We start from the raw sequence: 12,693 nt of genomic DNA, 5'->3' as shown, positions 1-12,693 counted from the left end.
AATATATATATATATATATATATTACAAAGAGATAAAACACTAAATGTTTAAACACTTTATTTTAAAATTACAGTTTATTAAATATACCTTTATTGTTTTTCATTTTATGTGCATTGATAACAATAGGCAGTTTTAGCCTTTTGACATTTAAACATTAGAACAGTTACTGTTTTTCCCATTGATTATTGAAGTCACTTCCAGAGTTCAAAAAGTTTGCAGGATCAGTTTTATGGTCTGTACCAAATAAGGTTTGCCTCTTGCTAACTGTATGCTAGTGAAACTGAAAACAGATTTCAGAATAGATTGGAGGTTCCAGGCTCTGTTGGGAAGTTAAAGCTATGGCTACAGGTCATGACTTTTGAATGAGAATAGTCTTTGTTACCAGGGGTATAGGTAAAGAATTGAATTTAAAAGAAATTTGATTGGGAGTCAAGGGAGTAGGGTGGGGACAAAGAAGTTACAGGTGAATGCAGTGAGTAATTATTATCCTTGGTGACATATAAAAGAAATACGCAGGAGGAAACTCTCCTATGAGAGTGCACAGGATGGTAGGTGTTGGTGTGTTAAAAGAGTTTATTGTTTTTGAATGATTCATGGGTCTAGAGGGATTGTCTAGACAGGCAATGGTGGACAGAAGATAGGATACTGAAAGTTGAGGTTGTAAAGGGGTTGGTTATCAGTCATGAGAAAGTTCAAAAGTAGGAATGTGGACTAGGGAAAAGATCTATATATTTTAGAGAGATCATCAACATGGATGTTGTAGTTTCAAAGAATTATAATGAGTGATGGAAGTAAGAGTGAATCAAGATCTTAGAAAAAGAAATAAAGGGACGTGACTTTGAGGGCTGCAGAGGCCATAGGAATCTGCACGCACACACACAGACACACACACACATATAAACATATATTATACATATATACATAAAGACACACACACACATATATATATACATAAATATCTATAATCTGACGGCTATTTTTTTCTTTTAACTAATCTAAGGCAGAAAGTGGTATATAGCTCTGAGTGCTTATTGAAATGAGTAGGGGGGGAGATAATTTTCTTTCTAACAGTAGGTTTTCCTTAACTCCATGATAAAGGTAAAAATGCTCTTGACCTTTGCCAGATGATGGACTTTAGAGTAGCTGTTTTTATAAAAACATATTCTTTTGATTATAGATAGTTATAATCTTTTCACAGTGATGTAGTAGCAAGGAAGTTTTATGGTAATTCTAGGCTGCCTTTTCACTTAGGCATGACAGACAACCTGTTGGATATCGGTTCTGTTAAGTTTCTACTGACTTGCCCTCAATTCCTGCTGGTGGTAGCTCATATAGGCAGTCTGGTATACTCTGAATACTGGTACATATTTGACTACTATATGAAGACTGGGAACTCCCTCTAATATCAAGTATATGTAATTGTATACAGTGTTACAAATAGATGTGTTTATGTATGTAAATGTATTAACTCATCTTTTATCAGTAGAGAAGAAGGTAAAATGCTCAGTAGATACTATTTGTTAGATTATTTTAGGATTAATGATGAAACATATAGCTTGCATCCATAACAATGTATCAATGATAACCAATGCTAATCATAATCTCAGCTGTCACAGTCCCAGACTGAAGTATCCCCAAAGAGCAAAATCCTTAAAGTATAAAATAGCAAAAATTATATAAACGAGGCATAGTAATGTATAACAAGTCGTCCTAAGGAGGTTAAGGGAGGGGAGTCCAGTTCAAACGTTTGTGACTAGCCTGTGCAATAATGGCCAGGCCCTGCCACTTCACTCCAAAACCTCACCATTCCAAAAAAATCCCAAATGTTGATGTCTAAAAGATGAAATCTCCAAAACAAACATTTTCTTGTATGTGTGTGTGTGTGTGTAACACAAATAATAAAAACCCAGGGACAGATTTTGGGGTTCAAGCTGAAGATTAGAAAAACAAAGCAGTCAACCACTAGAGAGACCTTTTACCTCTACCAAATCTACCTATCAGACCGATAGGGTGAGATGCTGTCTCCATGAATCCTCAGACTCCACACTCCAGTGAGTTCCTGTCTCTTCCTCTTTATATTCCTCTCTCCGCCCAACCACATTGCTCCTCTGTTCACCTTCCTAATGCTGGGATTAAAGGTGTGTGATTCCCAAACACTGGGATTAAAGGTGTAAGCCACCACCACCTGGATCTATTTCTGGATCGATCTTTTATGGCCCAGGATAGCCTTGAATTTACAGAGATCTATCTGTCTCTGTCTCCCAAATCCCGGGATTAAAGGTGTATGACACCACTCCCTAGCCTCTAGTGGCTTAGCTTTGATTCTGATTATAAACAAGCTTTATTAAAATACAAATAAAATATCACTCTGTGTGTGTGTGTGTGTGTGTGTGTGTGTGTGTGTGTGCGCGTGTGTGTGTGCGTGGCAAGGAGGAGGATCTAAGTTTGAGACCAGGCTGGAATACATAGTTTTAAATCAGCCTGAACTACATAGGAAAACCCTGCCTAAAACAAAACAAAACAAACAAACAAAAAACAAACAAAGAAAAACAACCCAAGGCTTTTTTTTTCTAAATTTTGGTCTGCATTTGCATTTCTTTTAGCTGATGAGATCACCAGAGTTTTCAATGAATTAACAACAGTGTTGTTACTGGGCTGGTTTGAAAATAATTATGTGCAGTATAGGATAAGAGAACATTTGTTCTACAGTGTTGCATTTTGAACCACGAATATATCATGTGCCAATTTTGTGATTTCTATATGAGTGTGTGCAGAATGGATTTTCCAGTCCAAAGAATGCTGGGGAGATGACTCACTCAGTAAAGTGCTTGCTATGCAAGCATAACATTCGAGTGGATCCCTAGCATGCATGTTATGGTAGCTTGAGTAATTGGTCCCCATAAGCTCATAGGGAATGGCACTATTAGCTGTTGTGCCCTAGATGAAGTAGATGTGACCTTATTTGAGTAAGTGTGACGCTGTGGGGGCAGACTTTGAGGTCTCCTATGCTCAAGCAACATCTAGTTCAGATCACTTCTGTTGCCTGTGGGTCAGCTCCTTCTCAAGCACCATGTCTGCTCATCATGACGATAGTGGACTAAATCTATGAAACTATGAGTGAGACACCCCAGGTAAATGTTTTCCTTTACAAGAGTTGCTGTGGTCATGGTGTCTCTTCACAGCAAGAGAGACCCTAACCAAGACATATCTAATAAACTAGAACAGACAACTTATACCTGTAATTCCAGCACTGGGGAGGTGAAACAGAAGGATCTCTGGAGTTTGCTGGATAGGTGGTTTAATTGAATCAGTGAGTTCTAGGTTCATGAAGAGACCCTGCCATCTTCCTCCTACACCCCAAAAAACCGAGGTGTGTGTGGTGGTGGTGGTGGTGGTTGGGTCCAACAATATGGCTCAGTGGTTGAGAACGCTGGCTGCTTCCAGAGAACTCAAACTCTGTTTCAGTATCTACACAGCAGTTTCAGGAGAAGCAGTAATGTCTTCTAGCTTCAGCAGACAGTAGACATGCAAGTGACGCACAGACATATATGTAGGCAAAACATTGATACAGATAGAGATAGAGGTAGGGAGGGAGTGAGGGAGGGACAGCTATGTAGAAGGAGCTGCGGGTAGGCCTGCTTTTCATCCTGCACGGCTAGCTTAGCCCCAGAATAATCACACTGAAACTGTATTCATTTAAACACTGCCTGGCCCATTAGTTTCAGCCTCTTATTGGCTAATTCTCACATTTTGCTTTAACCCATATTTAGTAATTTGTGTAGCACCACGAGGTGGTGGATTACCAGGAAAGATCCTAACCTGCGTCTGTCTCTGGTCGGAGAATTATGGTGTCTGCCTGACTCTGCTTTCTTCCTCCCAGAATTCTGTTCTGTCTACTCCACCTACCTAAGGGCTGGTCTATCAAAAGGCCAAGGCAGTTTCTTTATTAACCAATGAAAGTAACACATAGATAGAAGACCCACCTACATCACGGATGAAAGAAAGGAAGAAAGAGGAGAGTGATTAAGAAGACCCCCAATGTTGTCCTCTTGTCTCTACATGCAAGCTCACACACCCATACTACCACTACTGCCATGAACGAAAACAGAATCACAGGACAACAATAGGTGCAGAAATCAAGTAGGGTATACTCCTGTCTACATATGTAGATTTTAGAGGAATTTCAAAAGGAGCAGAACCACATGACCTAAAAGACAAGCAGGAAACTATCCATCCCTGTGTAATACTTCAACATAAAGCTAGTGCTGTGAAAGTCAGCCAGCTCTCATATGCTTCCTCTGTACAATTGTAGTCTTTCTCTGTAGTGCACTTTTTTAGGTATTGAACTTTGAGTATTTTTCATTTTTGTTTTTCCACTGTTTAAAATTTAACATTATTTTCTGTAATTTGCTGAGCTATTTATTTTATCCTCATAATATAATACTGAAAATATAAGAGTTTTAGACTAAGTCTTTTTTTTTGTGTGTGTGTGTGTGTGTGTGGAGTTTTGCAAGTTTGACTCCATGAAAATACATTATAAGTTGGGCATGGTAGTGAGTTCTTTAGTACCAACACTTAGGAGGCAGAGGCAGGCAGATCTCTGTGAGTCGGCCAACTTTCTCTATCTAGCAAGTTCTAGGCCAACCAGAGCTACATGTTGAGATCTTGTCTCAAAACTAACAGAATCCCATAGCATTGACTTATGTGTAACCATTGTGTGTCTGTATATATATATACATCATCACATTAACCTCATTTAGTGAAGAATTTCTGCATTTGTGAATGATAAATTTCTTTTGAGAACTTGACTATTTGAATAATAGCTGCATACATAATGTTGTCCTGTTGTGGTTTGATTAATATAATCAGAAGATTCAGGTAGTTTGTCACTTACTTTGTATTGGATGCTTTGGATTCTGAAGCTGTATACATACAGTTGCCAAGTATAGATATGAATTTTTATATATTCTGCCTATTGACATACTTCTCTGAAGGCGGATCGAATTAATACAGCCAATTGGTATAAGATAACGCCACTTTAATAAAAAACACACTCACGCAACCGAAGTTCCCGCGATGCCCAGAAACAGGAAACAGGAAGAAGGGGTTACCAGCGTCTGTGCACCCCAATTTATAGACATTTGCCCAAGGCCATCCCGCCCCCAAAGGGCGGGCTCTCTCTACACTTCTCTATAAATGTAATTCATTTGCTTAGCATTCTTGGACTAGTGGTCGTTGTTAGTAAACCAGAATGCACTGAGTACCATAGTTAGTATTTGCAGATGTATTTTATTGCCTCGCTTTATTGTGAAAAATGTTCTTTCATGTTTTTATATGCTTCTCTTTTAAAAGTATAAATAAATGCCTTAAGAAATTTTTAAAGTTATTTTAGTGGTGCATGCTCATAAGCACACACGTGTATGTGTGCATGCAGTATACATGTGTATACATGCATATGTTAATCATTCATTTTTACTTATTTACCTACTTTACTCATTCGTTCATTTATTTATTTTTGAGGCAGAGTCCAGAGTCTCTTATGGGTATGGAATTTACCGAGTAGGCCAGACTGGCTAGCATGTAGGGAACATTTTTTATTCAAACCATAGCATCATTCTGCTCTTAGCAGGTTGGAGTCTATCAGCCATTCAGAAAAAAAAAACCCAGGGAGGATCATGGCTAGTTACTTCAACTAGAACTTGGTTGTGTGTGATGCTTTACTTGAAGGGAAGCTACAAAGTTCAGTCTACAGACATTAGCTCAGGATATTGAGGAATAGTTTGGTCAATGACTTTCAAATTGCTTTTGTTAAAAAATAATATTTTAATTATTTATTAAGTTTAGTATTTATCAAGCAATTACTGCTTTTTCAAAAAGAATATTTAATTTTAATAGTAGTTTTTAAAAGTCTAACTAAGTTAATATGGTAGTATAAAAGGGTCTTTGAGAAATACGTATTTTGTTGAACAGATCATTATTACCCATCTCTGATATATACTTTTTAAATGGTATGTGTTGTTGAGGTATAAAGGAAGGGACTAAGTATGGGAGACATTTAGGCAATATTATTGTGAAACTTGCTGCAAGTGATTTAATCACAGTAGTTGTCTTTTGAAACTCCTAATTTCAGTAGTCACTTATTTGGGAGTAATGGTATTTATGTGCTCTTGTATCTGTCCTTTTATTGTCTGAGTATGTGAGAGAGAAGTTTTGAATGTGTCTGAGGGTGAAGGGTGGGGATGTAGCAGTTTTAGAAACTTCATAATTAAGACTGTAAGCCCAGCTCTTTGGGGGTAGAGTGCCTAATTTAGTTCAGTAAGAATGATATCAAATGTTGAATATTTTTCGTCATTAAACTTATGTTAATCTAAGGTAGATGTTAAAATGAAATCTTATTAACTTAAATATTGATACCAGTCTTAGAAATTTATATAGAAGCACTATGCACAGATTCACAAACAAAAAAATAAGAACATGACATACTAATCAAATAATAATTGCTCATCATACTGGAACAGGAATTTAAAAATTTAAATATCACAGTTTATATGGCAAACCATTTTGTTTTTAGAGCTTTGGTTTTTCAATTGCTTCTGTGGTTACTGGCTGTTATAGTTACTTTTCTTTTGCTGTGAAGACACCATGACCAAGGAGGTTTATGGACGAAAGAGATTATTAGGGGCTTACAGTTTGAAGGTGAGTCCATGACCATGATGGCAGGGAGCATGGCAGCAGAAAGGCAGGCATGTCTGGAGCAGTAGGTGAGTGCTTATGTGCTGAGACAACAACCACAAGGCAGAGAGAGCTAATTGGAGATGACAGAGGCTTTTGAAACCTAAAACACTATAGTGATACACCTCCTCCAGTAAGGCCACACACCTCCTAATCCTTTCCAGACAGTTCTACCAACTGGGGACCAAACATTCAAGCATAGGAACCTGTGGGAGCCATGTTTGTCCAAACAATCACATCAGCTAAGTCAGCAGCAAAATCCATCATCTTCTACATTGTTGTCTTGTGAGAAATAGAATAATCTTTTCTTTGCTTAAACTTTTTAATATTATAATTACATCATTTCTCCCTTCTCTCAACAAACAAGATGTGAGGTAACAAACCACAAACCTTGTGGTAAAATATAAAATAAATGAAATGGGTTAATTTAAGATGTAAGAGCTAGCTAGGAATATGCCTAAACTGTTGGCCAAACAGTGTTATAATTAGTATAGTTCAGGTCTGGGTGGCCAGGAAATGAAAGCTCAGTCTCCATATTTACATAATGGCACCCAGCATGGGGCTCAAACTCACAACCCTGAGATTAAGAGTTTCATGGTCTACCTACTGAGCTATTATGATTTGTTACCTCACATCTTGCTTCTTGGGTGGCTACATGTTGTCTGTTTGACTCCACCTTTTTTCTCCCTGCATTCAGTTTAGTTTTCCCATCTAGCTCTATATTCTGCCCTGCAATAAGCCAAAGCAGCTTTTTTATTAACAAATGGTAATAAAACATATTTATAGCATACATGGGGGAATCCTACATCAGCATATAGTTTATATATGTATATGTATATATATATATATATAGTATGATTCCCAATGGTAGTTTTAGATATCCTTATTGTTATTTTACCTTCCTTTTATATTTACCTTCCTCCCCACTTCCTAAAGAGCCTACCTTTCCCCATTTCCCATATTAGATCTTTTGTATCCTTCTCTTTCCCTTTATCCTATCCCTGTCTTCCTAAGGAATTCCTCTTTTCCCATTTCCCTGATGAGATCACTGTGCCCTTCTGTTCTCTCTCTCCCCATCTTGGCAATGGTTGTGTTTTACTTTCCTGGTTTCTACAGTTACTGCTGAGGCTTTTCAGTGCATACTGTCTCCTACCTGTATCTTGGCATTTTATTTTGTCAGTTCTCTTATTAATTGTGGTTATTGAATTGGATTGTAAAATGTGTTCATAAACGAAGGAGAATCTTAATAAGAAAGAAGTTTGTAGATTATTGAGAAAGTAGGATAAACATTTAAATGACTCACTTAAATTACATAGTTTATTTGAAATCAAAACCAGTTTAGCTGAGGATAAATTAATACATGAAGGGAGAACAAATGATAAAATAGTTATTAGTTTGTATAGCATGGATTTGAATTATACATGGGATAAATTTAAAATCAATCTACTTTTTTTCATGCCATAGAATATTTTTGGAGAACACTTTATCTGAGCCAGTTAGTATTCATAGAAGGACTTCAAACCAAAGATAGTCTTATATTGGCTTTACTGTGCTCAGATTGGGGGGAATTTGTACATTTGTAGTGTAGGAAATTTAATGTACTGAAGGGAAAGTTATAAATAACAAAACGAGGTAGATTGCAGTTTTAAGATGTTCTGTTTATTAATGTGGGAAAATTAAGTCCAAAATAGAGAGTGGTTATTGTTCTGTTTTTGAATTCAGAAGTTGTCCACAGATAAAAAGCTAGAACCAGGAGTCCAAGTCCCTAGTACAGTGCCTTTCTCATGAATGTTCACTCAACATTTATGACCTTCATTAATTATGATACTCAGTTTTAAAATTTATTTCTATTTGGTGCGCATGTGTCTACATGTGTGTCTATGCACAACATCTATGCCTGATATCCACAGAGGCCAGAAGAAGACATTGGATCTTCCTGAAACTGGAAGAACAGACAGTTGTGAGCCACCATGTGGGTACTGGGAATTGAACCAAGGTCTTCTGAAAGAGCTGTAGGTGCTCTTAACCACTACACCATCTCTCCAGTTCCAAATTAGGATAGTTAATTTTTAATTGATAATATGCTGTCTCTATCTAAACATGTAACAATGATATTTTTTCTGCTTTAGATTATCCCCATAAGTATGGCCCACAGGGGGGCTGTGCAGATCACTCTGTCTTTGAAAGGATGAGGAAGTACCAAATGACTGGAGTAGAGGAAGGAACACAGGTAAGGATTTCAGCATTTGTTAAACTTAAGACATGGAAATGTACTTGGGCAAGTGTTTCTTCTTTTCACAGTATGTTCTAGGAGTTATTAAACGTTTATACCACTGTTGTGAAATATTTATACTCATTTAATGTTCAAAAAGGCCATGCACATAATTTAGCAGTAGTAAGGAGGTAGTGCTGATCTCCCTTTTTAAAACTGAGTCTTGAGTCTTTGGACAAACCAAGATGATTACTCACCCTAAATAAAAGCTCAGTGCTGTTGACATTTTAATTGCACACTGATCTTTTCTTTTTATAGTCATAAACAGTCTACACTATGTTATCATGCCCCTAATTTTTTACACCATTTAAGTGTCCAAGCAAAGGCTAGATAAACAACACTCCAGGAGAATAACAGACTTTAAGAATATGTGCAGCTGCCCATGGTTGTGAGCACCATGCTGGAATCCCAGTACTTGGGAGACCGAAGCAGGATGAAGATGCAGTGAATGTGTTCTCAAGTTCTTAAATTTTCTGTGAAATTTTAAAAGTATATTTGATTTTATTAAGTAAAGGATTATATAGTTACTAAGTTAACTTCTTCCTCTAAAAGATAAGAATCTAGAAAGGTGGAAAAAAAATACAAGAGATAAAATTTTCAAACTCTAATCAGTATTATAAATACTTTGTTAATATTGAAGTAGATTTCAGGAAAGAAAGCATTAGAAAAATATATTTTGAAAGATTTTTTATTCTCTTTTGTTGTAATGTTATACTATAACTTCAACATATATAAAGCCGTGCCTGCATCTGTAGCTCACTTGTTGGATACTGGTTTCTTAGCACTTGGGAGAATAGGCAAGATATGAATTTCAAGATTGTCTTCAGCTCCATTTTAGGACCAGTTTTGCTACATGAGGTTTTGTCTCTGAACAGAATAATACAGCTGAAATTGACTAAACCAGAAGGAACAGTAGAAAGACTATATGACAGAGATTTCAGTTCACTTCTTAGGGGATAGTTGGATAAAGAATAAAACCCAATAAAGATATGGAAATTCTGAATTATATGATTAATAAATTTGAACACTTAATTTATGTTATCTCCTCTACTTGGGAATCTCCTTCACACTTAAGGCTAACTTAATTTAAATTTTTCTTAAATAATATTTTCATTTTGGAGCATTCAGGTTTTTCTCCTGAAGTTTTTTTTTTTTAAAAACTGTATATGCAGTTTTGAAATGTAGCTGAGATTAATATTCAGATCCTTTAACGGTAAATGCATCTTTAAAATGTAGCTGAGATTAACATTCAAATCCTTTATGTATGAAGTAACATGATTATAAATATGAACTGTATAACACAAACTTGTGTATATGAAGTACTTTTCAGTCATTTTCAAGCTAAACAGACTGGCATCATCTAGAAACCACCTAAATGAAAGTCTCCTGAGGAAATTAGTATTAAAGGCATGCTTCCTCCAAGTGTACTATTTAGGACTGTAGCTTTTTAATAGTATTGATTTCTCCCTCCCCCATGGCTGGGAATTGAATTTAGGGCTTGTTCATGCTAGGCAAGCACTGTACCACTAAGCTATATCACTAACCCAGTAGAATTTGTTTTTACCTATAATAACACTTAAAATTCGTTTTAAAAATTGTGTGTCTTTATTATATAGTCTCTATATTATAGATATATAGAGAGAATGAAATTATTATAGTAAAGCAAACTAACATATTTATTATCTCACTGTTACTCCTTTTTTGTGGAGCATAATATAGCATTTATAGTTTATATAAATTAACAGGGGATTGTCCAGGGAGAAGGAAAATATAAATTGTTAATGTAAATTTGGAGTTGTAGATTAAAATTTAATTCAGAGTCTATGCGACTATCAGATTAGGTTTAAAATGATGTTTTTGATGTCATAAACTTTTTTGAGTGTTTGAATTCAACAGTAGTGTAATTCGTTAAAGAAATACTTTCTGCTAAAGCTACTAGGTGATAATGATATAGTGCAAGACACACACAATGAGGTTCCTTTTCAAAAACTTACATTGTAGTGGTTGAAGTAATAGTGATGAGTTGTGGACAGAAATTAAACAAATAATAAATATAAGGTTGTCCTGAATAAGGAAGATAGATAAATGAAGTGACATAATGATTGAACTGACAGTCTCTACATCTGAGGGAAGATACTAACCAGATTGAGAGAGACAGCATAATTATGTACAAAGAAAGACCGGAGACAGGCAGGCTGTGTACTGGAGAACCATAGAAAATTCCTATAGTTAGACTTTGGAGAATAGGCCTTGGTCATATAGGTTCTTTTCTGGAAGCAACATGGAAAAGGAAAGTGTTTGGTTGGTAAAGAGAGGCTGTGTGACAACTGATCTCATGGAGCAGAATTGAAAGATTTATCCTTTGAGTAATAGAAATTCAGTGAAATATAGTATGCAGGTGAATACATTTTCATTTTCTTTTTCACAAAGATTACAGTATGAAAACCAGTTAAAAGTCCAGAGATGGTAGGTAGCTTTTGCTGTAATGTCAAAGCTATAGAAAATGCCAGACTTTTTAGGTATTTAGGAATTTGATAGGATTAGGCTGTAGATGGGAACTGAAGAAGAAATTACTATGCATGACTGTTGACTTACTTTATATTTAAATGAATATATCTTAAATACACTTTGAAAATGTTTTAAAATGAAGGAATTACTTGAATAGTAAATTATCTGTGCAGAGACTATTCTGGATAAAGTGGATAAAAATGCTATTTATGTGTAATATTGCAAAATATAAGTGACATGTTTGTACATATTAGTTGGGTTAATGCATACATACCTTTAGTGTGTGTGTGTTTGTGTGTGTTTGTGAGATGATCAGAGTCATCATTATTTCCATCTCCTTGGATTTTACTACTTTGTGTGTGTGTGTTTCTTAATTCTTTTCACCATTTCTTTTGTCTGGCAGTTTGCCATTAGCTGCAGTAGAGAGTAGTCGCTCTACTTAGCCATACAACACCAGAGCATGGCAGCCCCCCTTTAAGTTTTGGTGTCCACTAGCTACCCTTCACATTCCTGGCTTCTTTTCTAACTTCTAGTGGCCCCTGTTACACTAATGGCTTTAGAAATACTTGCAATATAACATAGTCATATGATATGAAATTGTTTTGCATATGTGTTCTAAACTATAAAACTATAATTGTGAAACAAGCTAATTATCAGAAATGACCCACATACAGGCACGTCAAGAGGAGCATGCTGCTAATATTGGTCCCGAGCTCCTGAGGAAAAAGCGCACAACTCTGGCTGAAAGAAATACTTGTCAGCTCTATATCCAGACAGACCACCTGTTCTTTAAATACTATGGAACACGAGAAGCTGTGATTGCCCAGGTACTTAAAGTTGCTCACTGTGTTATGAGTTCTCGTATTGTTTTCTTAAATAAAAGCTAAAGAAAGTATATAGTTTCAGCTGTACAATGGGGTAATCTGTAAACTAAGTGCAAAGAAGATGGGAAGACCAATTGGGTTTTGGACTGCAGAAGATAAAGGAAATAATGTTTTAAATTTGCCGATGATGCTGAAACTTAGGCTTTTGTTACTTGTTTTGTTTTGATAGGAAAGTGTTTGGACTTGGGGCTGGCCTCATGCATGGTAGACAAGTATGAAACTTACCTTTGAAAACAATTCCATTTTTATTTTGAATTCGAAAAAAAACCAGGAACTTTTTTTTTTTTTTTTTTTTT

The 12,693-nt window shown here is 36.0% G+C and overlaps 1 protein-coding gene across 1 annotated transcript in view; it reads left to right on the top strand.

Moving 5' to 3' along the window:
• Adam10 (ADAM metallopeptidase domain 10) overlaps positions 1 to 12,693 on the top strand; it is a 101,937-nt gene that overhangs the window by 52,449 nt on the left and 36,795 nt on the right. Inside the window, exons 5-6 of the mRNA XM_026779135.1 lie at positions 8,863 to 8,963; positions 12,188 to 12,340. Of these exons, the coding sequence (XP_026634936.1) occupies positions 8,863 to 8,963; positions 12,188 to 12,340 (254 nt within the window). The remainder of the gene's footprint in view (positions 1 to 8,862; positions 8,964 to 12,187; positions 12,341 to 12,693) is intronic.

The sequence above is a fragment of the Microtus ochrogaster genome, chromosome 5 (assembly GCF_000317375.1).
Source record: "Microtus ochrogaster isolate Prairie Vole_2 chromosome 5, MicOch1.0, whole genome shotgun sequence".
NCBI classification, from domain to species: Eukaryota; Metazoa; Chordata; class Mammalia; order Rodentia; family Cricetidae; genus Microtus; species Microtus ochrogaster.
Note: the sequence above shows the minus strand (reverse complement) of the source record. Positions and strands in the feature narration are given on the sequence as shown.